The 26,375-nt window shown below is 37.1% G+C and overlaps 3 protein-coding genes and 1 long non-coding RNA gene across 7 annotated transcripts; 1 reads left to right on the forward strand and 3 right to left on the reverse strand.

Moving 5' to 3' along the window:
- The first annotated feature begins 321 nt into the window (after positions 1–321).
- On the forward strand, positions 322–4,583 carry LOC103954847. 2 transcript variants are annotated; one of them, XM_048589904.1, is made up of 3 exons: positions 322–716; positions 1,594–3,469; positions 3,707–4,583. In XM_048589904.1, exons 2-3 carry the CDS (start codon positions 1,610–1,612, stop codon positions 4,034–4,036), a joined length of 2,190 nt encoding a protein of 729 aa, XP_048445861.1. In that variant the 5' UTR covers positions 322–716; positions 1,594–1,609; the 3' UTR covers positions 4,037–4,583. The 2 variants fall into 2 exon arrangements, with proteins under 2 accessions (XP_048445861.1, XP_048445862.1); XM_048589905.1 differs by lacking the exon at positions 322–716 and adding an exon at positions 727–987.
- Positions 4,584–5,028: 445 nt separating this feature from the next.
- Positions 5,029–8,683, reverse strand: LOC103954837 (S-adenosylmethionine mitochondrial carrier protein). Its single transcript, XM_048589973.1, has 8 exons — positions 7,533–8,683; positions 7,294–7,412; positions 6,899–7,023; positions 6,514–6,613; positions 6,254–6,331; positions 6,040–6,123; positions 5,600–5,685; positions 5,029–5,415 (listed from the first exon to the last, which is right to left on the reverse strand). The coding sequence occupies exons 1-8, from the start codon at positions 8,191–8,193 to the stop codon at positions 5,199–5,201; spliced, it is 1,470 nt and encodes a 489-aa protein (XP_048445930.1). The 5' UTR covers positions 8,194–8,683; the 3' UTR covers positions 5,029–5,198.
- A 6-nt stretch (positions 8,684–8,689) lies between these two features.
- LOC125479864 lies at positions 8,690–9,679 on the reverse strand. Its single transcript, XR_007260333.1, has 3 exons — positions 9,468–9,679; positions 9,059–9,167; positions 8,690–8,856 (listed from the first exon to the last, which is right to left on the reverse strand). It is a non-coding gene; the product is annotated as an uncharacterized LOC125479864 (long non-coding RNA).
- Positions 9,680–15,631: 5,952 nt separating this feature from the next.
- LOC125467811 (kinesin-like protein KIN-14J) lies at positions 15,632–25,860 on the reverse strand. Of its 3 annotated transcripts, XM_048589532.1 has the most exons (23): positions 25,584–25,860; positions 25,463–25,500; positions 24,609–24,801; positions 24,306–24,463; positions 24,019–24,117; positions 23,331–23,565; positions 22,526–22,635; positions 22,325–22,408; positions 22,116–22,193; positions 21,927–22,019; positions 21,783–21,812; positions 20,350–20,691; positions 20,183–20,264; positions 19,993–20,088; positions 19,731–19,910; positions 19,535–19,641; positions 19,265–19,443; positions 18,945–19,109; positions 18,601–18,854; positions 18,306–18,469; positions 16,553–17,421; positions 16,093–16,190; positions 15,632–15,909 (listed from the first exon to the last, which is right to left on the reverse strand). In XM_048589532.1, exons 3-23 carry the CDS (start codon positions 24,748–24,750, stop codon positions 15,848–15,850), a joined length of 3,627 nt encoding a protein of 1,208 aa, XP_048445489.1. In that variant the 5' UTR covers positions 24,751–24,801; positions 25,463–25,500; positions 25,584–25,860; the 3' UTR covers positions 15,632–15,847. The 3 variants fall into 3 exon arrangements, with proteins under 3 accessions (XP_048445489.1, XP_048445490.1, XP_048445488.1); XM_048589533.1 differs by lacking the exon at positions 25,463–25,500; XM_048589531.1 differs by having other exon boundaries at positions 25,463–25,860.
- Positions 25,861–26,375: the final 515 nt, after the last annotated feature.

Raw genomic sequence — 26,375 nt, forward strand, 5'->3', positions numbered from 1 at the left:
TCAAGAAAAAGTTGATATGCTTCTGTAAGTCTTTCTTGATCTCTAAAAGGGTGGACTGCTTGAAGAAACCTCTAACTAATCTTGGTTTTTTTTTTTGTTTTTTTTGGAAACCCAACTAATCCTGTTTTGAAAGAGAAATAAAAAAAAAGAAAAATTAATGAAAAGAATTTAAAAATTTTGAGTTTTAACTATAATGATAAAATAAAAAGTAAAATAAATAATACTATGATTGATTTTTTTATGTAAAAATGTAATTTTTTATTAAACTAAACGGGTTTAAAGAGTAGGCAGCAGCCCTTTGTCTCTTCAATGCTACAAAACTCTTGTTTGCACTCTTCCTCTTGTGTGTGTGGCTTGAGGACAGATCTTCACTGTGAAGTGTGAAGTCACACACTCTCTCTCTCTCTCTCTCGGCATGCTTTCTCTCTCTGATTACATTGTCTCACCCTTCATCCACCTTTTTCTCTCTCTCTCTAGACCTCACTTTTTGTGTCTCATGCTTTACTGCTCTTGGCCTTGTTCTGATTAGTCTCCTTTTCCTTTTTATCTCGAGTGAAATATATATTTACACTTTTGGGAGTTTTGGGTTTTTTTTTGCTGTTGAAGATTCAAGGAGACTTTGAGTGGAAGAGATTGAAGAACATGATTGCATCTGCCGGTAGCTTGGTGGGTTTTCCTTTGGCTTCACTTATCTGAGAGATCTGCTCTGTGGTGGGGTAAGCACATTTTCTGCAACCATTATTTTTTTGGTTGCCTTCAAATGCAAGTGAAAATACAAGCAACTTCTTTTCTGGAATATATAGCTTTTGGCTGTACTGCTTTACTCATTTGGGTGCTTTTGAAGTCATTAGAATTTCTTGTGTGCTTTTGGGTTATGGGTTTTCATTTTTGGAGAGATCAAGTTCTGGTTTTTTGAGGTTTATGTGATCTCAAAGTTTGGAATCTTTGATGGGTTTTGTGCCTTTTCAAACAATGGTTTCTGCCAAGGTGAGGATTGTTCAACTATTTTTTTTTTTTCAATAATTCTTGGAATTCTGCAAATTAGAGATCTAATTTTCTGCAGATAGAGAAGTGCATTGGATTCAGTATATCTGTGCAAGTAAATTGCTATTTGAAATATAATTTCTTCGTTTTTATCAATTTTGCAGAAAGCGTATCCCTTTTCATAGTGCATTGTATTTAGACAGATTTATTTTGGCAGATGAGATGTAGTAACTGCCATTGGTGTTAATTTTTGTTGCAGCTGAATGCTTTTCTTTGGTGTATTTATTTCTGTTCAATGTATTTGCCTGCCTATTTTGGGGAAAGAATTTAGGACTCGTTTGAAAGTGCTTTTAAAATGGCTGAAACTGCTTTTGATGAAAATGTTTTTGGAACCAATCCTTAGTAAAAATGCAAGTGAATCCTGGAGAAACACTGCTTCCTACAAGAAGCACATAACTGGTGCTTCTTGCAGGTAGCACTTTAAGTACTTCTAAACGAGCCCTTAATTTTAATGTAGAAACTGCATGTCATTTTTAGCAGTGTTGTTAGGATTAAATTATATCCTGCAGGTCTTGATTTTTGTTGATATTGTTTCCATCTTTGTTGCAGAGTTTCCGATCTGTCAATGGGATTAGAGATGGATTTCGATAGAAATTGCACGGTAGGTTTGAGTCCTAACACTGTGCTTCCAACTCATTGTCCTCGTTCCCATGGTGAAAGAAGGAGCACAAAAGGAAAATTAAAACGTAAAGATGATTTATCGAGCATAAAGGAGGATTTCGTGGAAGTCAGCTTTCATCACTATCGCAGCGCTTCTTGTAAAAGTGTTCCATCTAGGCCTGTTGTTAACGTAGACCTTAAGCGTGGTTCTATATATCAAAGCTCCAAGGAGGTACAAAATATTAAGAAAATGGGCACTGTTGAATTTAGGAGAAAAGTTGGAATGCCGCGAAGTAGTGACACCTCTTTCTCTTACCGAATTGTTGACACAATGTGTAGTTCAGATGAGGAGAGTACACAGAATAGGTCTTCAGTAGCATCTTTGAAATCAGACTTGAATGCACCATCTGTTGGCCGGCCTCATGTTGAACCATGCTCATCAGATAGTTTGATTGATATTTGTATGGATCCCGATTACAGGGAAAAGCACTCTGCTGAAGCTTTACGAGAATTCTCAGTGGATCTGAAACTAAGAAGTGATGCTGTTGCTGGACCTCTAAATAATGGTAATGAACTTCTGGAAAGAGACCAAGTTCACACATTGCACAAGTCTTTCTCCGCTAAGGTGGAAATGCTCCAATCTCGTTCCCCACCAGAGAGTGCTCGCTCATCCAGGGTCAGCTCAAAGACCCGGTTCAGCCCTATTATAAAGATGTTTGATCCATTCATGAAGTCTAAGTCTTTGAGAACTCCGAGTTATGTAGTGGAACCTGGCAGAGCCAAAACGACTGAGCCGGCAAACATGACAAGAAACAGGTCACATAAAAAATCTTTGTTGCCAGTCTATTCAAATACAGCACAGAGTCCAGATTGTGATCCTCCGCGTATCAACCGAGATAACCACCAATCGGTTGTTGCATGCTCGCCAGTTCACCTACATGGCCATCTCAAGTTACAAAATAAGCACGGAATGCCATTTTTTGAGTTCTCGTTGAAGTGCTCAGGAGACGTCTTGGTGGCCAGGACATGGAAAGCAGATAATGCTATTAATTGGGTGTATACCTTTCACTCCATCGGAAGCAGAAAGAAGAGCAATGCCAGCGGTTGGGGATTATATGGTATTGACAGAGATTCTTCAATGGTGGGACAGATGCAAGTGTCCTGTTACCTATGTTCGGAACTCAAAGATGGAGTTTTTGAAAATTCCATGGTGACGGAGTTTGTGGTGTATGATATCGCTCATGCAAGGAAAACGTTTGCAGCCCAAGAAAACTCTAATAGTAGCCTTGATGATGTTAAACCTCCCAAAGGTTCTAGTCCAGGCACAGTTGGGGCAACTATAAAGTTGGATGAGTCTTGTCCCACCAAGGTCAAACTTCAACAAAAACATGCTTCCAACAGCAGTGATAACGATACTTCAGGCTGGCCGTCTGCAGATTTGCATCCAAGCCTTGAAATTGCAGCCATCGTTATGCAAGTTCCTTTAGAAAAGAGAGAGAGCTTGAAATACAAGAGAGGGGATAAAATTAGTGATAAAGTACATCGAAACCTACTGTCCATGGGAGAACAGAAGAAGGAGGCTGCCCCTGATAGCCAAAGTCCAGGAAACTTACAGGTGGTGGTACCAGCTGGAAACCATGGCACACCGAGTGCTGAAAGCAGCGGTCCTTCATCATTACTAGATCGGTGGAGGTTGGGTGGAGGCTGTGACTGTGGTGGCTGGGACATGTCCTGTCCTCTTACTGTCTTAAGCAATCCCCACACCAAAAGCGCTGATGATCAACTATTGGCAGAGAATCAGAAGCTTATGGAACTTTATGTTCAGGTTTGACGTTGGAGAAAATTTTCATGATCATAGCTTGAATTGAATAAATCTTCTTTTTGTTAAATTCTGAACTAAAAAGAATTCTAGAGACAACGGGTTTGATTTTGCTGGTTCCTCCCCATTGAAGAATCGTAGTTGACTAGCTGCTAATTTCGTTCTTCATTAATTTTGTTCATGCTTGGTAACATATATGTAGGGAATCTCATAAGCTATTGCTCAACTTTGATTTGTTCGCAGGGATCGAAGGAGAAGGCACCAGCAGTGATCATGACAATGGTTGAAGAGGGACACTATGCAGTTGATTTTCATGCCCGGTTATCTACACTACAAGCATTTTCTACATGTGTTGCCATTTTGCACGGTACAGAAACATCCGCAGCCGCAGGGCAGGAGAGGAACACACAGTTGTCACAATGCAGTTCATTGAAAGTAGTGCTTGAGGAAGAAGTGAAGTACTTAATTGAAGCAGTTACGGCAGGGGAGAAGAAGGAAGTAGCTAAGAGGGTGAAAAAAATCCAACCGTCTTATGTACTGAACCCTCCCTTCTCTCCAATTGCTCGGGTGTAGATTTCCTGCTGCATCTATGGTTTGCTCCGGAGAATCCCACAAGGGATTTAGAGATGACCCCGAGTCTAACCAGCACCAAGTGGAAGGGCATCGGCAACAGATGGCCGAGACGACATTTACACAGATACTGAGGGTCATTTAGTATAAAAAAAGTTGTGGCAAGGCTCAACAGGCAACTGAGTGAGGCGAAAAGGACTTGCTGAAGCGGGCGAGGCTTGCCATTGCCGGAGGGAGGGTTAGCACCATCAAGGAGGGTCTAAAATCTAGATCATTTAGAATTGTATCATTGAATATGTTCATCGACGACGTCGATAATCCAAATGCAGCAGCATACAACACTGTCCATATAGAAACCTGTAGGGGAAGCATAAAGAAGTAAGCATATGAGAATTGGGAGATAGCAGTTAGCATAGCGGTCCTTTCTCTTTTGCAAATTTTTGTTTTTATCAAATTTGGTTGATTTGTACTTTATAAATTAGGAGGGAGAAGACAACATCCATGACTAATTACTGTATAATATAAGAATACAAACTTTGTTAGAAAATAATTATCTCATAAATTTATGTCACTGCTTAACGGCCTGTCGTTTTACGCAACAGAGTAAAACATTAAAATTTTACACCGGGATCAAACTCGGGTCACAGGCAGGAATACTTACCACTATACTACGACGACCTTCTTGACAACAAATAGGTTATTTAGGTATTATAAATCAATTGAGTAATTTAAAGCAAGAATTCTGGCTGTGTAATATTATAATAAACCCAAAACCAAGTAGGTGCTTCTATTTCCAATTTTGAAAGAGATCTAAGTTCGAATCTCCCTTTTTCATTTTCTTGAAAAAATTATAGCAGCGTTTTCACGGAAAAAAATGAAAATGAAAATGGGTTTGCCCTCCTTGGAATCATGACACGAAAATTAGTTTAGACCAAGAGCTACTCTTTTTTCCGTATATTTTGTAAGAATTTGAAATGCGAATAAAGTTACACTAGTGTTAGAAAAATGGACACAAAATTATACATATATCGATACACATCTGCACATATTGATCCACATTTGCACCTACGCCGACCGTACATCCTTTTCTTATCAACAACTTTCACATACAAAATTTGAATGCAATCATTCTCCTATAAAAGCTGAAGAATTCTTGTATCTCTGGTCATGAATGTTGAGCATGCAGTTCAGATGATGCTTGTGAAGATGGTGATGGAATTGATGATGGCAGCACTGGATCATTGTCCATATTTTGTTTGTATTGAATTCTTTGAACATCGGTTTGGGGACTCTCCAAAGAGAACAATCTCTTGAAAAATTCGTACGATGCAAAGAAGATCGCTCCTTGAGACATATACATAATCAATCTCGGAGTCAATCCCCTGACAATGACAATAAGAAAATCAGTCATGCTATCGTCATATCAAGCATACAGCTCAATGGAAATTTTGTTTGCAAGGGTTTCCCCATAAAATTGCTGGGTAGGACGAGATGAAATCAGCTCATTGATGATAAAAAGAACGATTCTTCTGACCTACGAATGAGAAGAAACGGAATAAGAAATACCTGTAGAGGCCTTGCAGACCTTCACTCTTTCCTATTTCCTGAAGGGCATGAATCACACCATTATACTGGCTCATAGAACCCGGAATCTGCATAACACAAACTTTTTAAGAAGCACAGACAACATATATAAAGTTCGTTATAGTATTTACAAAGTGTAAAAGTCCAGGTAACATGCGACCTGTTCAAACTCTACAGACACAAAATGTCAAAACAAATGTCCTCCCCAGTCACATTCTACTTCAAAAGTCTCAAGTGGATAATATCTTACCCTTGCAATGCTCTTAGAAACCTATTTTGGGAAGCTAGTACAGAATCTATGGACAAAGTAGCTGGTGTGAATCGCTAAATAAAGGCTGAGACATTTTGGATCATGAAATACCCTGACTGTAATTGTTCAACATCACAATAAGTTCAATAATAAATGCGTCAAAATTGCAAACCTGAGTCTGCAATCTTGTCTTCACAACATCAAAAGGAGTTGTAAATAAAGCAGCAGTAGATCCCGCTATTCCTCCACAAACTAGCTGCACAAGCGGAAAAATAATGTTAATAAAAATCAGATGATAAGAGAAAGAAAACACTAGCTAAGCCAATTGCAAGAAGGTAGATTATAGTTAAAACTGAAGATGTTCGGCATAGAGGAAGGAAACAAACTGTTTGTAATGTGGTGGGTTGGACACCAGCTTCTTTTGGAGACAGCATAAATTGCTTCAAGCTTTCATATGTGTAGAACTACAGTAAAGACAGAAAGCTAAAATAAGACGAATAAAAATAACCGTAGGCAGTTGAATGAATCCACAATACAAACAAAGCAAGAGGACATGTCTGATACTGTCTCTCCTCGCGCATGTTTTTTGTTGACTCAAATTCCTTTCTCTAGCACAAAAACTAAATCGTACGTAGAAACAACTGACCTTGACAATTGAGTGAGGAACGTTCCTGCAGAGTACAGCTCCCCATCCAGCATACAGTGATGGCAAACCTCCCTTCCGAATGATTCCAACAAATGCATTCCTGAAAAAATAAATGAATGGGGGAATCTGAATACTAACAAAACAGAAGTTCTATGTGTGGACCATGCCAGAACCAGAGTTGATAGCTAAAACGAAGAAATGTCTAAAGCCGCTACAAAGGAAATGACATTGACTTTACAGTACTATTACAAATAAAAGTTCAAATACTTTAAAATAAAAATCTGAATGGATAAAGCAATCAAAATAAATGGCTACAAACACTTGACTAAATACCATGTCAATTGTGATATAGGCAACAGATAATACAAGGATCTTAAAGATATACCAGCAGCTGTGATAGTGTGAACCAACTTGCATCTGCTGCTTTATACGCTCACTAGGAGTAAAAATAAAGGAAGTAGCAATGCTTGCACAACCGCCTGCCACGCAGTGGGCAAAAGAGTAATACTCCTGCAAAAAAATGAAATGGGTGAGACTTTGAAAGCCTAAATGCAACGCATTGGCAATAATTACCAATAAGGCCTACGAGTCTACGACTCCACAACATGTTATGGACTTTTTTTGTTCTCCCCCCCCCCCCTCCCTCCCACTTCCACATGACAATTAGAGTTGCAAATAAATAAATTAAACAAATTAATTAGTTGAGGAGACAGAGAAGTATAGGGACCAAGCCAGAGGGAAAAGCAAGATGGTAGAGATAGTAAAAAGTCAAAATGGTACCTTTGGAAAAAGAGGAAGTAAAGCACCCTTGACTGATTCATATGTGAAAGTATAAACTGCAGAAATTGGAGCCGATGATGCAATGTTGGTCGCAATACCACGATAAAGTCCAGTTAAACCTAAAATCAATTTCACCGCTATCAGTTATGTGACATCTTAAGAGAATGCCTTCTAGAGGGTAACGAAGATAAAATTAGTCAATAACGTTTATTCTCCTGAATTCCCATAAATCAACTCACCTCTATCAGACACAATTGATTTTCCAATGTCGTATATAGACTTCTGCTCAGCTCGGCAGGATTGAACAACAGTCTTAATTGTATCAACAGGATGAAGACAAATGCTAACAAATACTCCAGACAATGCACCTGCAAAGGCATGCTCTTGCTTAGGAAGAGTATAACGACGCTTTTCACATGCTAATGCACAGATCTCTGCCTTGCATTCATCTTGGATAATATACTTTTCGGATCGTTTCTTTTTGTTCCCAAGTAGTTCATGATGATCTGTCTTAGGATGACATTCTTCAAACACATCATTACAGGAAACAATCGAGTCTATATGATAGTCCGTATATAGATTAGAATATGGGGTCCTTGAAATACTACCATCTGCCACACTGCCTACTGAACTCAGGAAGTAATCAGAAGACAGAGAGGTGCTTCTATCCATCTCCAAGTTTCCATTCTCATATGATGATAAATGGTATTTGTAACATTCAATTACAGCAGGATTTTCAGCATTTGCGGCCAATTTCTCTGAATGACTAGTTGTATCTCCTGAAATAGATCGGCCTGCAATGCTCACTGTTTCTCCTGGAATGCAGTACTGACCAGTTCTGTTATCAATCTCAGTCACTTTGACTGGGCAGTTTAACCCAGAAGAAATCATATCACCCATCCATCCATATATACTTCCCAATTGGTATGAGACTTCTAAACTTGCAAGCCCATTTCCCCTCCAAGATTCTTGAGACACACTCGCACCATCATGCAAAAACCTCCAAAATGATGAATGAGAATAACTTCTACTGCAAGGTTCGAATACTGAAATCTTTTCACTTACCTGCAGAAAATCTAAACTCGATTGGATTGCGGGTGGAAATGGACCAAAATTCCTGAAATCAACAGACAAGTACTCACTCTTGGCTGAAATAGGTGCCGTGTCATTTCCTTCCCCACCTATATCAGCCAAGAATACCTCCTTCTGACAGCCACCGTCATTTTGGTTTGAATGTGCCTTGGGTTGAAAAAAACCAAGAGGACGACTTGCACAATCCCATATCTGGCCAACTGCTGCGATGAGCTCAGCAGTGCTCAATATCTCACGAGGCTTAGGCTGCAACTTTCTACTGCATTGCTTATTAACTTTATCAGAAATGGCGGGGGCAGATTCTTCATGAACAAAACCAGGAAGCCCAGAGGATGCCTGACCAACTGGGTACCACCTGTATTTGATCGAAGGTTGATCATTCTTATGCAGTTTATTGCCCCCTGCCATTTTCTTAAATCTCTTAAGGTGTTCCTTGAAAAAGAAGAGTACAATGTCTTGAAATACAAGCAACTGCAAAGGGAATTAACAGATTGCATCACTGAATGGAACTAAAAACATAGAAATAACCATATTTAATCTCACTTATTGCCATTTGATCTCTCTCCCCTCATAATTACATATCATTGTATAAACTCTAATCGGAAGAATTCAGCCAACCACTTTCAGTAAGAACAACAATAGAAAACATTTAAACGGCAATAATGTTACTTACCAGTCAATTTCCTCCCATTTCTTATTAACTGCAGATTATATAAAACGAACTCGGCCCCAGCTTCCCCAATCCACAGGAGCACAACGACCCGATTAACGACACAGAAACCCTGAATAGTAATTGAAAATTCACAAAGTGAGACATAATTCCATCTCAATTAACACCCTCAAACATTTTGTCCAATAAAAAACCCTAAGGTGCAACACATTCAACTTTCATATGAAATACCATTAGACTATATAATCCACTTATATATGAAACATAATAATCTTCTAAAAACATTCAATCAAGTGAAAATTGAACATAAAAGCATTCAATCATCTGATTATTTTCTCTTCCAACTTTCTCAGCAACCAAACAGGAAAAATTATCAAAAGAACAAATCATTTCTCCGGAAAAAGAATTGAACCTCAACAGAAGCGGCCGCGGGGGAGCCGAAGTCAGAACCTCTGTCCTTCTGCGGAACATTTCCAGGGAAAAGAATTGGGGAAAATATTAGGGTTTAAGGAGCAGTGGTGTAGGGTTTTATACAGTGATTTGTGCGCAGCATAAATTCAAAGTACGCCTTCATATATCACAACGCCTACGCTACCAAATTCAAAGTAAGCCAAAGTATGCCTCTCACTTACGTTGTCCGTGCTTCCCTGTTTATGTGGTAACGGTTAATTCATGTTAATATTTTATATTACTATTTATTTTTGTCTTATTATCTTTATAAAAAAAATAATATAAAATATTGACGTGACTTAACCGTGACCACACAAAACAGGAGGGCACCAGAAGTGGAAGGGCAGACAATTCTTGTCCAATTACGATGATTCTAAAATGAGGAAATTACATGGGCAATACACCTTAAAAATATTTGTTATTACAAATATGACACTCGCAACTCCCACGATGGTGTCTAGTCAAGTTGCGACTGCCTAGGTAAACCGCAAAATTTTGAATCTGAATATTTTTCAAACAATTGGAATGCATTTAAAGATTTTGAAAATTCTAAATTTTCGATCTGAATTTTTTTAAGTGTTTTGGAACTTACTCCGATAAGACCAACTCTAATTTTTTAGTAAGTCCTAAAATTTATCTTTTATTCCCCTCAAAACACTCCAACCCTTATTCTGAAATGGGGCTAAGTGTTAGAACACACTCCAACCCTTGTTCTAAATATTTTGGAGTAAGTCCTCAAATTTCCCTTCTTTTCCCCTCAAAACACTCCAACCCCCATCTTTACTTGTGCATGTTCTGTGTAATGATGGTCTTCCTTGCCCCTCCCCCACCCTAAGTTTTCAACTGGTAGTGTGAGGAGTGACACTTTTAGCATTAGATGCGGCATCATGGAATCTTGTACCTCCTTACATTACTCGATCTAATTGTCGTCTTTGGCTGTTTTCCTCAGGGTAGGCTCTCTCTGTAAAACTTTGGCATCTCTTACTCGGATAATGTTATATCTTGTTCACCAAAAAATTTTTTTCAAATTTCAACCAAGATTTAGCCCAAAATTTGTGGTGGAGCTCACATGTGAGAGTGAGAAAGGACAATTGAAGCTCACCCGTCAAGCAAGGACACACGGCACGCGCCTCACCCAACAGGTCTCCTGACCCCACCCATGTGGCCATGTCAACCACTTGCCTGCAAGAAGAATGAGCCTAACTGCTCTTTTCCATCATCCAATGGCTCTAATTCAAATGGACCAATTGTCCAGAATTATATTTGTATTGTTTTTGTTTTAAATTTATAATTTAATAAAATGCAACTGCTGATATTTAATATGATCAAATCTAATAGTATAAAAAAGATCTAACGGCCCAAATTTAAATCCAACAGTTAAAATAATTTTAAAAAATAATTTAACTCAAAATTCACCCAAAAACTGTATAAATACCTATGTATTTGTTCAAACATCCGCACAAACTCACTTTTCTCCTCCAATTCTTCCAAATTTTCTTTCTACCATCTTCCAAAACCATTTCTTCCCATATATTTGTTTCATGTGTTTTGTGTTTATACATCTCTATCATGTGTTTCATATTCTTCCATAATGTTTCATGAGTTTTATGTGTTAATTTAGTGATTTTTCAATATTTATCGGAATTTAAATATTTTTAGGTTAAGATGTTCATAAAATTAATTTAGGATAGTCTACATAAATTTTTTTTTAAAGTTAATTTTAAAAAAAATTAGCCTAAATTCATTTTTTAATAATCTGGGGTTAAAATTTTAGACCAAAAGGGTTGGAGCAGAAATATTGTTTCTGGGTTAAAGCCTAAATTTTCTGGGCTAAAAATTTTAGGTTTTACTCCAAGGGTTGGAGATGGTCTAAAAATACATACGAATTTTTTTTTTATTTTTTATAGTTATTTACTCAAATTATAGTTTTTCAATCCACTTTTTATTTTATTTTTTTTTGTCATTTTTAGATATATTTTGTTCATTGTTTTTAGAATTAAGTACCCAAAATCTCTCAACCTTTTAGTGTCATCCCAAATTGGTGTCAATTTTTTTAAACATTTCAAACAAGTACCTAACCTATTGAAAATCTCACATTTTTTAAGTCCCATTTAATATTTACCATTAACTGCACATGTGGCAATAATGGGTCCCACTTATTTGCTTACTTGGACACTAAAATAATAATAAAAATAACTTCAAAAAAGACATGAAGATGAAAAAATAAAAATAAATAAACAAAGTCACGAATAAAATGGAAAATAAAAATGAAGATTGGGAAAATTCCTAACACAAAAGAAGGTTAAGAATTCATATAGGGTCTTGATGAGCTTGTTTCTGCTCATGTGATTTCCTCATTTGCCAATTTTTAGCTAGTAAAGCTACGAGTTCTTCTTTCTAGGCGGTGAAGATGGTGGTGGCCGCATCATGGCAGTCCATACCATTTCGACAACCTCCATGGCCTTTTTCTTGATGTTGGTCGCTTGATTTGTAGGGTGAAGTTTGCAGTTGTGCGTTGGGTTTGGAAGTAATGGCCTGAAGGGGATGGTGGTGACAATTACTTGGTGGAGGCCATGCTTTCATGACCTTATATTGATGTAGGATACAAAGCAATACCTAGTTAATTTAACAAAAATGTAGTTACGGGTTAGCGGATATGACATTTTTAATAGGTTGGGTACTTGTTTGGAATGTTTAAAAAGTTGAGACCAATTTGGAATGACACTAAAAGGTTGGAGGGTTTTAAGTACTTAATCCTTGTTTTAATACTAAATATACATTTATATATTAAAAAGAATAAGCATACCAATGTACCATAAAAATCAATTGAATTTATACATAACCATTATCAAATATTTCAAAAAAAAAAATTTATTGATGTACGAAAAAGTTAGAGCTATATGAAAGTTAGAGGAATATTTTTAGATATGCCAAAAATTCTGAATTTAAGAATTGTGGTCCGATTCTGAAATTTTGAAAGAGAAATTGAAAACCTCGTTTTTGATACAAACCTTTCCAAACACACCCCTAGCCGGCACATCAATCGTTGGTAAAATTACTTGGCGACCAATTAAGCCGGGGACACGAAATATCCCAATACGCGAGGGATTTAAAAAGCATCTTCTTTTTTTTTTTCCCATATCAAATAGGTAATAATTAAGCAATTGATTTCCTAATCCAAACTGGTTCAGTATTCACATCCTACAAATAGCTAGCCGGTCATTCTATTTCATTTATCACTAACCATTATTCTATCTCTCTCTCTCTCTCTCTCTCTCTCACGCACATATACAGTGAAGTTGCACATCATGGATATTATCACCAGAAACCTTAGCTCCGATGAGGTCTTTGTTTCTTCTCATGAACCAAAACCCTATTTCGTGTTTCGCCCCTTCTTTAAATATTCAAGAATGATGGAAGACGAAGACGACGAACAAGCAGAAGAAGAAAGTCTCCACAGAGCTAACCCCAAGCCCTGCTTCCAGCACTTCATATGTTCACCAAGTCTCAACTACTCTGACGTTAGGGTGCACTTCACAATATATTCACGAAGTTTCAACTACTCTGACGTTTGGGTGCACTTCTCAGTGCCCACAATATGTTCACAAAGTTTCAACTACTCTAACGTTAGGGTGCACTACCCACAATGTGTTCACGAAGTTTCAACTACTCTAACGTTAGGGTTTCTGTCTTCGATGTTGTCCGCCAACAAGAGAGAAGCAGATATTCAAAACCCTTCTCCTTTCCGTTATCCGAACCGTCAACAACTACCACCGCTCAAAGTGAACAATATTAAGCAGGAAGCCGAGGAGGAGGAGGAGGAAGAGACCTGGAAAATCAAGAAGATGCTGATGAGAGGTGACCTCGGAAACACCTGCAGATTTTTGGAGACAAAAAGTTTGGTGGCATGATAACTCATATATTTCATGCATTTATGCCATCCATGTCTAGTCTCTTTGTGATGTTTTTGAGTTAAACTAGTTGCATTTTATCTTATTTTGTGTTAATGTGCGGTTACATGTACTTTAGGATCAATTTGAAGGCAAAAGAAATGAAAACATGTCATTTTTGGGGTTGACCCTTATTCAAACGTGGAAAGAAGTTTAATGACCTGTTTTGAAGCCCAAATAAAGAATCCAAGACGAATCTGGCTTGTTAGAAGAAGAACATAATGGAAAGGGAATTGGGATATCTAGCTTGATTTGCAGGTGCTAAATAAGGCAAAAACGTGCAAAATAAAGGCTAAGTTGCTGGGATCACTTTGGAATATCTTGCAACCCCATTTAGCATATAAATACTAGGGTTTCATATCACTTTTACACAAGCGCCCCTTGGGGTCGCCTAGAGCTCTCTCTCTTCTCTTTCTTTAGCCTTTCTTTTAGAAACAAAACCCTATTTCCTTTCACCATCCGCTGCCACCAAAGAAACCACGCAGCCGCACTATTCTTGAATGATTTCCACATCAGAATTGGTTCAAGGGGGTTTCTTCTATGAACTTTAATTTCACTCATGTTGTTCTTGATATTTATATATTATGTAATCATGTTGTGTAATTAAGTTCATAGCTAGGGAATTCGATGTAGCCTTGCAAACCTACTCTATGTTATTAAGTTAAAGTATTCAAATTATCAATCTATGTTCTTGTTTCATTCACTGATTTTATAGTATAATTTGTTTGTTAATCTTAATGTTTGATCACCATTAGGACTGCTTATGAATTATTTGATCAGGGTTATAGTGCACATCATGCTTAATCTTGGTGGACATGTGAATGAATGAAGAAACTGATATGCATACATCCTGTCATGTGATTTCTTTGGTTCTTTGAAGTTTTCTTGTTCTTAATGGATTCTTACTAGCATTTGATCACAACCACACATCAAATGGATGATCATAAATAAGTAAAACGAACACTAGTTGCAGATTGGAGAGTTGAATGCGTTTTGACTTAATTTTCATGGAATTGACTTGTAATGGTGAAATCAGTATCCCTATTCTGTTCCCATTGTTTCTGAATCAATCTATCCTTCATCTTTATCTTGTCTTGCATTTAAGTTACTTTAGCTTTCAAAACAAAAATCTAAATTCAGTTTTCATTTTCATTGCTTAGTTAGGGTTCTCAAAAAGCTAGTCATTTGTAGAGTTCTAATCAATCCATGTGGTTCGACACCCTTACTTGTGTCATTATCCTATCCTTATATTTGCATTTGAAAGGAACACAACATGGCTAACCATCTGCTGCGTTACTGGAACCACGAATTTGTCGAAAGAGTTTTGGTTAGCAACTAGCAAGGGTGCCAGAGTTATAGTATGCAACTGCGATACGAATTCAAACCAAAATTTGAGTGTCAGGTATTGAAGAGCTCCCACAGTTACCTTCTCAATGGAAGGTGGGGCAAGTTTGCGAAGAGGAGAAGGTTGAAGGAGGGTGATGAAATTGGACTTTACTGGGATGCTCCGACTTTCAGGTTCATGTTTTCGGTTCTCCGACGGGCAGACCAACCAACCAGCTGCTATTCAACCTCAACAGTCACGGTAGCAAAAAGGATCGGAGAAAGAAGAAGAAATTTTAGTCAATTCTCTGTTAATTATCATCTTTAGTGAACTTATTGATTACTTCTCTTTATTGTCTTTTCTTTTGGTACATTCCAATTTTTCCATTAGCTTTATGGACGACTTTCTTAATTTCGTTTTACGAGGAAGATCTTGTAACATTTTCTCTTTCAACTCGTTTACCTTCTTTAATTCGAAAGAACAAGAGAATTTGATTTATGTTTATGTACTCAATATGTACGAACATACAGAAATACGGTAAGATTATACTGTACCTGAGCATTGTCACGTGGTATATCATATTCACCTATGTTCAAACAATTGGTTGTAATATTATACCTAAATTAAGAAGAAATAAATAATTCATCCAAAAACTATCCGCCACCTCGTACTTTTGGCACAATATTTTATAATGTTGGCACGGGAATTATGCTAAAAATATGAGGCGGCGGAGGGTCAGAGTTCCACCTTTCAGAGATCTCCTTAGCATTTCTCTAAAAATAAAGGATTGTGAAATTAAAATAGAGAAAAATAATATAAAAAAAATAAGGGTAATAGTGTACAAAATGGAGAGATCCCAAAAATCGAAGTTTTTTATACTATTGATTCTTAAGTACATATAGTACAATGTCAAAGTCTGAAGTCTCCAGTTGCCATTTTTCAATATCAAGACAAATGGAAACTACTAATAGACTACTAGTAGGAGCAGAAATTCAAATCGCATTAGTACAGTGAGTTTCTGAGAACAATGCCAGGGAAGTTAAACTCTATCGCCGTCCAGATCACGTTTTAATTCCAGCGTTTGGAAGACCTCACTGACGAGCTGCTGCCGGCAGTAGATTTCCGAGGACCTGTAATGCATTAGGGGAATGAGTAAAGAGAAGGGGCGGCGTCGAGAGAAGGAAATGAAGGGGGGAGGGAACGGAGGTTTGGAGAATTACAGTAGCAACGGTTAAAGTAAATGAATGGCTACTAGTCTAATGCTTGAATACAACACAACTGTTAAATGCAGACATAAGGATTCAGATACATACTTGGCAAAGCCTTTGAGGAACTTCTGATAATTGACATCCGAGTAGCCTTTGTTTCTGCTAACTTAGGTGATGGCTTTGGAAGTTTAGATGGTGCAAACCTTGAATCCAGATAAAAAGGAACAATTGAAGCATTAGATTTGAAGGAATGAAGCGTGTTTAATGACTAGAGTTGGGTAAATATGAAACCTTCCAAGTTCCAACCTCAATTCAAATCAAAATTTTGAAACGTTGACCAATTAACAAATGGTGCATAAAAAAGTTGAGAATTTCAGAAGGAAAAGTTAGCAACCTTTTATACTGTCAACCAGCATTCTGGCAATTTAGAAAATGTCAAGCATGACAAGTGCAGCCAGCAACAATTAAATAATGGCCCAGATAATTTCAGCAATTAATTATTGTTCTTACTAACAAAATAGCACGTTATCAATCACACGAGGTTGTGAGGAAATGGGAAACTCACCTTACTGTGCGCTGGGATGGTGTCTTCTCGCCTCGAGCATTCTCAGCTTGAGTTTTTGTGACATCTGTATTTCCAGCATTTGTATTTTCTGTTGGTTTTGTAACATCAGGGAAAAAAGAAAACTCCATAAAACTGGCCATGGAACCCTCGGTTTCTGTTCCCATTGAGAGACCGCCATCAGATATGTCGCTTAATCTCTCCCCAGAATCTTCCTCACCAAAGCCCAAGAGCTCAAAATCTTCAATGATTTTTTGACTTGACTCATCTCCATGCTTTTGTTGAGTCGAGTGCTCCTTGTGACGTCTAAAGTCATCTATTGACTGCTCAGAACTGCCGTCAGAATGCTTTCCTCTACCTCCATACTTTGGTTGAGTTGAATGGCCATTATGATTTCTAAAGTCATCCAGTGACTTATCAGAACCAGCTTCGGGATTCTTTGTCTCACCTCCATGATATGACCGAAGCGAATGTTCCTTAGTATCTTTAAAGTCATCTGCTGACAGCTGAGAACTATCTTCAGAATGGTTTGCCTCACCTTCATGCTTTGTATGTTCCTTGTGATGTCTAAAGTCATCCATTGACTGAGAACTACCTCCATTCTTTGACTGAGGAAAATCTTCCCTACGATTTCTAAGGTCATCTATTGACAGCTGAGAACTAACTTCAGAACGCTTATCACTATAATATCCTGAGTGTCTTCTGCGTGGACTTTTTTGGCTCAGTCGAGGAGACCCAATTGAATGTCTTCTTGGAGAGGAAGACGCAAATCTTAGTGAGCTCATGCCACGGTGTAACCCATTACTATTAACCTTCAGCAATCGTTCAATCTCCTCATCTTTCTTAGCAATTGTGTCCCTGAAGGATGCCACCTGCAAGATTTAACAGAATTACACAATGGAATAAAAACATTTTCTCTCTAATTCTGAGGGGATACAATATTTGTCAGCTTTGCAGTGTTGCAACCCCAATATTTCATCTTGCCAGCTGATAATGTCAATATTATTAATCTGGGAACTTTTTTTTTCTGGCCAAAGGAAAACCTCCTACAATCATTGAGGCTTTATTCCCAAAAGCCACAGTATTGGGAGGTCATAATGTGAACATGAAAAATACCCCTCCTATGAGCTACCATGGAACAAATGCTTTCAATCAACATATCCTTTATTACATACACCAAGTCATTGAGTATGCAAAGTATTCTCAACTATTCTCAACAGTCTACCAGGAATAGACCCAAAGGCAATGCTGGAAACAGCATCAAAATAGGGCGCCTAAACAGAAAAAGGCAAGTTCATGTTAGAACTATTCTCTATTGGTAGTTGACATGCTAAGTAGGGCACCATCACACGTGGCAGGTGCATGCTCTGCTCTCTGAGCAGCAATTTGAAGTGGGAAGCCAGAAACACTTAGCATTAAAGGAACTACAGATGCAGTTAACTCTCGTTATAGCAAATTTATTCCATTGGTGCCTGCAATGCTCACTAAACCTCCGAGCTACTTTTTTGCCTTTTTTTTTTTTTTTTTTTCAATGGAACAGAGTTAATGACCAGCAATAGCATTCCTAGTTGACAACCCATTACTTTCATAGGAAATAAAGAAAAAGAATCAAAAGGACATTCAATTTTCTTTAACCTCTACTTATTTTACAATATAGTGAACTAATTTGAAAAGGTAACAGAAATTATCTTAACTTAATCCAAAAGGCACAAAGGAACTACATCTGTATACATATTCAAAAAATAAGTATTTGTACCTGTTCCATAAGTTCTCTCACATATCTTCCCTCTTTGTTGCTCCGGGCAGCACCTAATTCAACACCAGAAACCCTCTCTGCAAACTTCAGTGTACTTGTAGTTTCAGCAAAGGATTGAACATCCGGATTCAGCTGTACAAACATAAGTGTCTTTGCTTGACCACCTACAGTTAGGGAAGCAAAGCAATAAATAAACAATCCACAAATTGAAGATGGTGAGAATTATAGAACATAACTTGCATACCATAACAATGAACTTGTCATCAAGAATGAAACCAAATAATTGAACAAGTACCTAAAGAACTCTGAAGCACTTGAGTTAATTTGCTGTTTCTATACGGTACATGTGAAGACTTCTGTGCAAGAGCAAAAATCACATCCCCGAGAGCAGACAGTGATTTGTTTATGTGCTGTGCCTCCCTAAGCCTATCTCCAGTAGCTTCAGAGCGATCCACTCGTTCGCTTCCGGCAAGATCCACGAGGTGTAGACTACCACGCATTGAAGTGTCAGACTTCAAGTCCACGCCACGAACATGAACAGTCAAAACACTGCACCATTTTTATTGATTAAAAAGCATGTCTCATGGCAGAACAATTAATAGAATGTCGGTCAAAAAACCTCTCTACTCAGAATATAACCTATGAGATCTGCTGCTTCTTTCATTTAGGGCCGTGGCACCAACTGCCCGGTTCATCAACCCAATATTCATTAACTTTAGGACATCTGCAGTTGAATTAACTGGATGCATGCTTGCATCAGGGACAGCCAACCCATTTGGTTGGGTAGTATTCCAAATCCCAAGTGTGTGCAAGTTAAAGGAAACCAAATCTTATGTAATACCAAAATGAGGAATCATATAAAATAAATAAATATGAACAAAACTATTAGTCAACACAAGCACCCACTTCTCAACCGTGGCATTTGAAAAGGTAACACAAATTAACGTAAGGAAGGATATCTTTTTTGGGGACCCTCACTTGAGAGTAGATCACGAACTTGTTCATTATATATCTCTACCATTTGAACACCAACTTCATAAGCTATGGAGTGTTCCCTGCTCTGAGATATTTGGAAAAGATCATTTAATGCTCGATAGTTGACACCCCAGTCATCTGTCGATGATACACTAGGCCCAGTCTAGAAGTAACACAAAAAATATGTCAAGACACAGGTAAAAATAATTTCAACTGTTGATCTGAGAAATCAAAAAACATACATAAACTCTTACCATGGTATATGTCTTTCCTGAACCAGTTTGACCATAGGCAAATATACAAACATTGTATCCATCAAGGACAGAACGAATCAATGGTTGGGTGTCTAAAAATACGTCCTCTGTTGACATAGGTGAATATAAGTTTGCCAATAGTAATGACAAAAATCAATGCCAACATCCGTGTTATACAGTATTAGATATTAAATACCTTGTGTAGCTGCAGGACCAAATACTTTGTTAAATTTAAACAGCCTGCGACTGTCTTTTCCTTGTTTAGAGGGATTTGCAATAACTAGATCACCATTTTCACCAACATATTCTATGGTGGTTTGCTTTTGGCTTTGACCCGGAAGGAATGGTCTTATTCGACAGTACACTCTAATATTACCTTCATAAAAAAAGCATCATAACCAACCAACCCGAAATCAATTCAAAATATGATAATAACATTATTATAATTGACAATATACCTTTCAAATCCTGAACCTCATTATACAATTTCCGATTTTCATCAAGAACAGCATGATACTTTTCAGCAGCATCTGTCAGTCCTTTAAGCTTCAAACCTTCAATATGAAAAGCATAAATTGTGAAGAGATGCCCTTCCCAAGAAAACATTACAAATTATCAGAAAAATTAGAAATTAATTATCAATCTTACCCAAGTAATTAAAATCTTCGGAGTAACTTCTTTTTGTCTTCAAGATTTCATGTCTAGTGGACTCCAAAGCGCCACTTAATTCCTGTCAAGCATCAGTATATCAGGTTGTAGAATCAACGTCAACACATTGAATCCATGAGACAAAATTAAAGCCAATAACGACAAACCTGCAAAGCTCCAGATTGGTAAGTTACGAAACTTTGATATGTGCGTTCTTTATTTTTCCATCTCCCTGATTCATTTTCCAAAGATGCCTCTAGTTCTTTCTGGTTCTGCTTTGAATCTGTTAGTATGCTCTCAAGTTCTTTTAACTTCCTTTCCAGTTGAAGTTTAGCTTCTTTTGCATTTGCCTCTAACTTCTGGCAGTAACTTTCATGTCGACTTGTGGCCAATTCTAGTTCTTGTTTCAGTGTTGAAATCTCTGAATCCCTGTGATACTTCTCTTCCTTTAATCGCACCGCATCTTCCTCCTCAAGCTTTTTCTGCTCCTCTATATCAAACTTCTCAAGCTGCAAGAAAATAATAACCATATTATAACAATTATATAAAAGTTTCCTAAAACAAGAACTAGAAATCGCCTGCCTTTTTCTACATATGAAAACGTATCCCACAAATAATATCCGAGAGTCTTGTTTTGTTATTTAATCAGCATTTTCATAGTTTAGATGAGATGAGAATATTAAAAAGTTAATTATCCTTAATTCAATAGCGGGCTCTTCAGCAAATCAGGTATACACACATACAACAACCACCACCAAGCCTTATCCCATTAAGTGGGGTCGACTGTATGAATCCTAGAATGCCAATGCGCTCAGTTTTGCACCAAGTCTTCCGTTAGCTCCAAGTCTATAGTTAGCAAATTAGGTATAGATGGAGACAAGATTAATAAAAATAAATCATGCATGCTTCCCCAACAAGTGTTATTTCATAGAATGTCAACCAAGAAAGCATATGAGAACGGCATACATGTTACACATATTACACAGCTATCTACACTAAGTCATAGATTCACAGGTTGGGTTTGTGTAGCAGAATCAGTTTTCCGGACTTCTGTACCTATACCTTGAAGTAGGATTCTTAGGAAGAAGTGAAAAATAGCCATTCTCAGTTCAATATTTTAGAAATAGTTGAAGTATTTTATTATCAGGACCACCAAAGACTTTTTCCTTGGAAGCACCGAGTTAAGGGCACGGTCATAATTATGACTCATTTATGAAGTCAAAGCTAATGGGTCCAGGAAACCCACTTCTTTCCCAGGGTTTACAAAAAACTTTTGCATTTAGACATGGGAAGCAAAACACAAACTAATTATACCAACCAAACATGAAAATAGAACACTAAACCCATTCCTTAACCATGATTCCATAACAAACACATATGCATAGTTCTTAACTCACACGGCGATATCATTAACAAAAAAGAACATATGAATTTGAATGGATGAGATATTCAAAAGATGGGTAAAAGAGAAGATGTGCAAGAAATACACGTGTTTCAAAGAGTTTTAAGACAAAAAAAGTCATTGAAATCAAAGAATCAACAGTAATAAACACTTCGTCATTGCTAAATTCAAGATAGGAATAAAAGATTGAAATTGCACCTTGATATTCTGAAGCTGTTTCAGAACAACCTAAAGGAAGATGGGAAGAAGGAACAACAAATGAAAATCGATTAGATTAATATCGAAAATGATAATTTAAAATTAAAAAGGGGAGCATCAACAAAAACATATTAGTCAGTGTACCTCATTTTCTTCGGTAGTCCCGGATGCAAGGGTTTCAAGTACTTTTATTTTCAATAGAAACTTCTCCTCACGGGCCTTATATATGTTGTTTTGCTACAAGAACCCAACATGAAAATTTGAACCCTTAAAACTCATGAATAGAATAAGAACATGATATTTCTTGAGAAAAACAAAGCCTGAAGAATTTACAATTCTCAAGTTCACCGCCTGATTTGCGAATCTCTGTTCAATCACTTGCATGACTTTTCTTAGAAGATATGCTACACACTGAAATTTTTTATAACAGATAACAGTTAGAGATACAAAATAAAATGTACAGCACAAAAAAGAAAATAAATAACTGTGAATGGATTCATGAACGCTTTTACTGGTGTCCATGTATCCTCTTACGGCCATACATGAGGTACATCACCATTGTTTCTGTCGATACTGTCATCCAGAATCTTATTCCCAACATTGAAAAGTGCTCGAGTAGATGCATTCTGCAACAGAGAAAAATTGCAATATAGAACTAAAGTTTCACTAAGATACAGCAATAACTTATCATTATATGTACACCTAACAGAATGTAACAAGAAACAAAAGGGTCAAGAGATTACATCTAAACTGCTTGATTTGACGGATTCCAAAATCTTCGCATCTGAGAAATCAACAAAACTCCCCTGCTTCAGTTGCTGTCCAATATGATGTACTAAATCAGCTGATGGATCTGAAAACAAGGGGGGAAAGGAAAACAAAAGTGATGTATTAACAATATTGTCGCACATATGCAAAAACAAAATCAAAATAACATGCGCAACCCGCCACCCTTTCACTCCGAACATCCAGTCTAACTTTATAAGGCTGTTGCACTTAAGTATTAACAAAAGTACCCCAAAGAAAAAGGGCTCACACATCTAGCTTCAAACCCTACCCCTCTAACGCCTAGATTCACCCAGTTGAGCACTAATGCTGCTTGGCACACAGTCTACATGATCTCATATACGCAGCATATAATTGGAATAAAATCTAACACAGACCAGCATCATGGACAAAATTATATCACTACAAAAACATAGAGAACAGTCATAGTCATAGATACCTTTCTAGGGAGGATTTCTCACTTGAAAGTGGTACAAATAATACCTTCAACCCTAAACAACTTACCACATTTAATTTTATGTATGCTCTTCTTGATCATGTTTGCAAGCAAAGCTGAGAAAAAAGTAGCCTAAATTTTTAACAAGATAAATCCAAAAACTAAGTTGAGTTCCATTATTGTGATTTCTCTCATGTGCACCAGTTAGATGACCACAAAAAACTCTTGAAAATATTAAAGCATCTAAACCGAGATATTCAAATAAAATTTCTAAAATTTGTTCCTACATGTATGTTCATACTTCATACAAGTCTATGATTTCCTACCTGTCACTTGAGATGTTGAGTCACTTGAATTTCCTTGAGTATCTTGTCTATTTTGAGTAGATTGTTGTCCAAATGTTGAGATATCCCCTTGGGAACGATCAATTCCCTCTAAAGATTCTACCCCCAACAAATCACTTTCTGTCCTTGTTAGGTGTTTACTGTTTTCTCCCCAAAAACCAAAATCAAAAGAAGATTTAAGTGCACCAAGGCATTGCAACACTGGCACAAGAGATCCCTGCAATTAATCCCAAACCATCAATTGATACAAGGAAATTAAGAGTTAGTTAAAAAAGATAGTGAAGAACCAAGGGTTATTTTACCTCACCAAATACTGGTACTGGACAATCCATCCAGTATAATTCTGAATGAACCTAGGACTTATTATTGGGCTGGTCAGATAGAGATATATATTATGGTTTTATAGGGAACCAGAACAAGCTTCCTCTTGCAGTTGGTACATACACCCCATGTAAAATAAACCCAGAACTCTGTGGATAACAGAGCTAAGGCCAAGTTGGCCACACGATGCTTAGTTTTAATTTTATTGTATGTAACCAAGGGGACCAGGTTGCTCAGTTTCATGATTATGCTGAGGTTAAAATAGCTTCTATGAAACCAGAAGTAAATAATCCACAAGTTTGGAAAGGGTTGAAAACTGAAGTAGTCAGAGAAATATCAGTTTAACTACCTGCTCTAGGTCTATTAGGTCAAAGCGAGGGAATCCTAATTCATCCACAGCTGCCAGAAACCTCTTGACATTTGCGAAACCAGGGTCCGAACTCCCTCCCTAAATCAGGGCAAAAAACATTCAGAGGAAGAATACAACATAAAAAAAATAAAAAAAGGTACTACCAAATACAGAACTAATAAAACTTAAAAAAAAAATAGAAGGAAACAACCTTAACAATCGTGAAGCATAGAAAAATTAATACACAAAGATGTTTATAAGCAAACAAACCAGAACAGTAATCCTACCATTTCAACTGAACCAGGACACAACTTATTTAAAATTCTGCATAAAACAGTGCCATCAACCAAACAGGCTCTGAGTTCCTCCTCGGAAGCATCCAATGGCAATCTTAAATAAGGAACAATAAAATTCAACCACTCAACCAGCGATAATATCTGGTTGTCTGCAAAAAGGAAACAGAGTTCAAACGTAAATCATGGGAAGAAGGAGCTCCAAATGGGACCAATTTTGTTTACATAAGTCCAGATATATATATATATATATATAGAGAGAGAGAGAGAGAGAGAGGTAGAGAGAGAGTTTACTACCTTCAATTGTGCTGCCGAAATTTTCCACTGGTTCAGCATTTGCAGTTGAAGTCCCATTTAAATTTTCAAACCCCTCCCTTTCATCTATGTGTGACTTTGACACCCCGTTCTCATCTTTGTGTGACTCTAACCGAGTGTTCATGATATAATCTCCAGGAATGTCCTGTTCTTGCTATCAATTGAGGATACGCAGCTACAAGGAAACAATAATACGATGCACATACACCAAAAAGAAAATACATTAGTCTCTGTAACGGGTAAGGAACAAAAATCTTAAGAAGGGGGACAAAAACCATCAACAAATTTCCCTGAGGAAACAACGAACGCCCGTTGTGCACATGTCCCATTATGTATAAATCAACGAATCATCTAAAGTACCATTCCTCAGTTGCAAAGTTAGTAGTTCATAACTTCATGCTGTCATGATGCATTGGCATTCCAACTACATAATCAAATAACTTAAGAAAGATTGAAAATTTCATAACCAAATTCAGCAATTAAATAAATCAACGAAAACCCCATACACGAAAAAAGAAAGCAAAGTTTATATAGTACATCGATCCTTTTCTTCGTACACACTTCATATAATAAGAAAATCACACTCAACTGGCACACACACACACATTCAAATATATGTACATAAATAATTATATACAAATATACATAGAATTGGCTGACATTAAACAATTACATACCAAATAACTACTCTCCTCCTACCTTTACATTATCCTACCCTCAATTTTCCCAGAAACCAAGCAGACCCAAATCATCCACCAACAAAAAAAAAAAAAAAACATCAAAAACCCAAGAAATGACAATGAAATCCCAAACAAAATTCCAACTCAAAATCTCACCTTTCAAATTAGACAACTTCCAGCTGCATTGTCCAATTCTGAAACCCCAAAGAGAAGAACCACAAATCCGACTATCAGATCGGCAAACAAAAACCCTAATTTCAGCAAATATGGTACGAACCTGATTGGACCACAACGCCAGAGAGATCACACCACAGAGAGAGAAAGAGAGAGAGCGCTTCCCGGAGGAATTCGAATTGAAATTCCTCCGAAAATTGCAAATGCCGGAAGGGAAAAAACAAATGCTGGAATTCTGGGGACCGATCCGTTTAAGAAAAATTCAGAAATTAAAATTAAAAATAAATTTTTTTTGTAAATTTTTTTTTTTTTTAATTCGATTTTTGAGGTCCGAGAAGAGAGAGGAAGCAAACGTTGGGGACAATAGGGAGTGAAAAGAAATATATGGGGGATTCGTTGGGAATTTGGGATTATAACTTCCTTCTAAATTTTTATTTCGGACTAAGGGCCTGTAATTTTAGTCATTTACCGTTTGGTCCCTCCTCGACTTTTGGAGTGAAGTTCCCGCCTTGGTATTTTTGTCTTTGTCGTTGTTATTCGAATTTTAAATTTCCAATTAAAGCCTTTCTGTTCGGACAACCAAAACTAATTAATTAAAAACGTAAATTATTATTATTGTTTTTTAATTTAAAGCTCACGAGCGAGCACAGGTTAAGACAGCATCATGCTTACGGCTTATCTATTCCATTTCCGTATTAAGTAATTTGTTAGTTTGTTTTAGAGATAGGGAATGATTCTCTTCCTTCCTATTCTCATCTTATTTCCTTTTTTCCTCTTACATATTGATTTTTGTCTTATTATCTTTGTAAAAAATATCAATATAAGATGTTAACGTGGTTTAACCGTGACATTTCAAATAGGAGAGGAGGGAAAGGAAGAGAATCCTCCTCCTTTA

This window comes from the organism of the source record quoted next, unplaced genomic scaffold (genome assembly GCF_019419815.1).
Source record: "Pyrus x bretschneideri cultivar Hongxiangsu unplaced genomic scaffold, Pyrus_bretschneideri_v1 Contig3, whole genome shotgun sequence".
NCBI classification, from domain to species: Eukaryota; Viridiplantae; Streptophyta; class Magnoliopsida; order Rosales; family Rosaceae; genus Pyrus; species Pyrus x bretschneideri.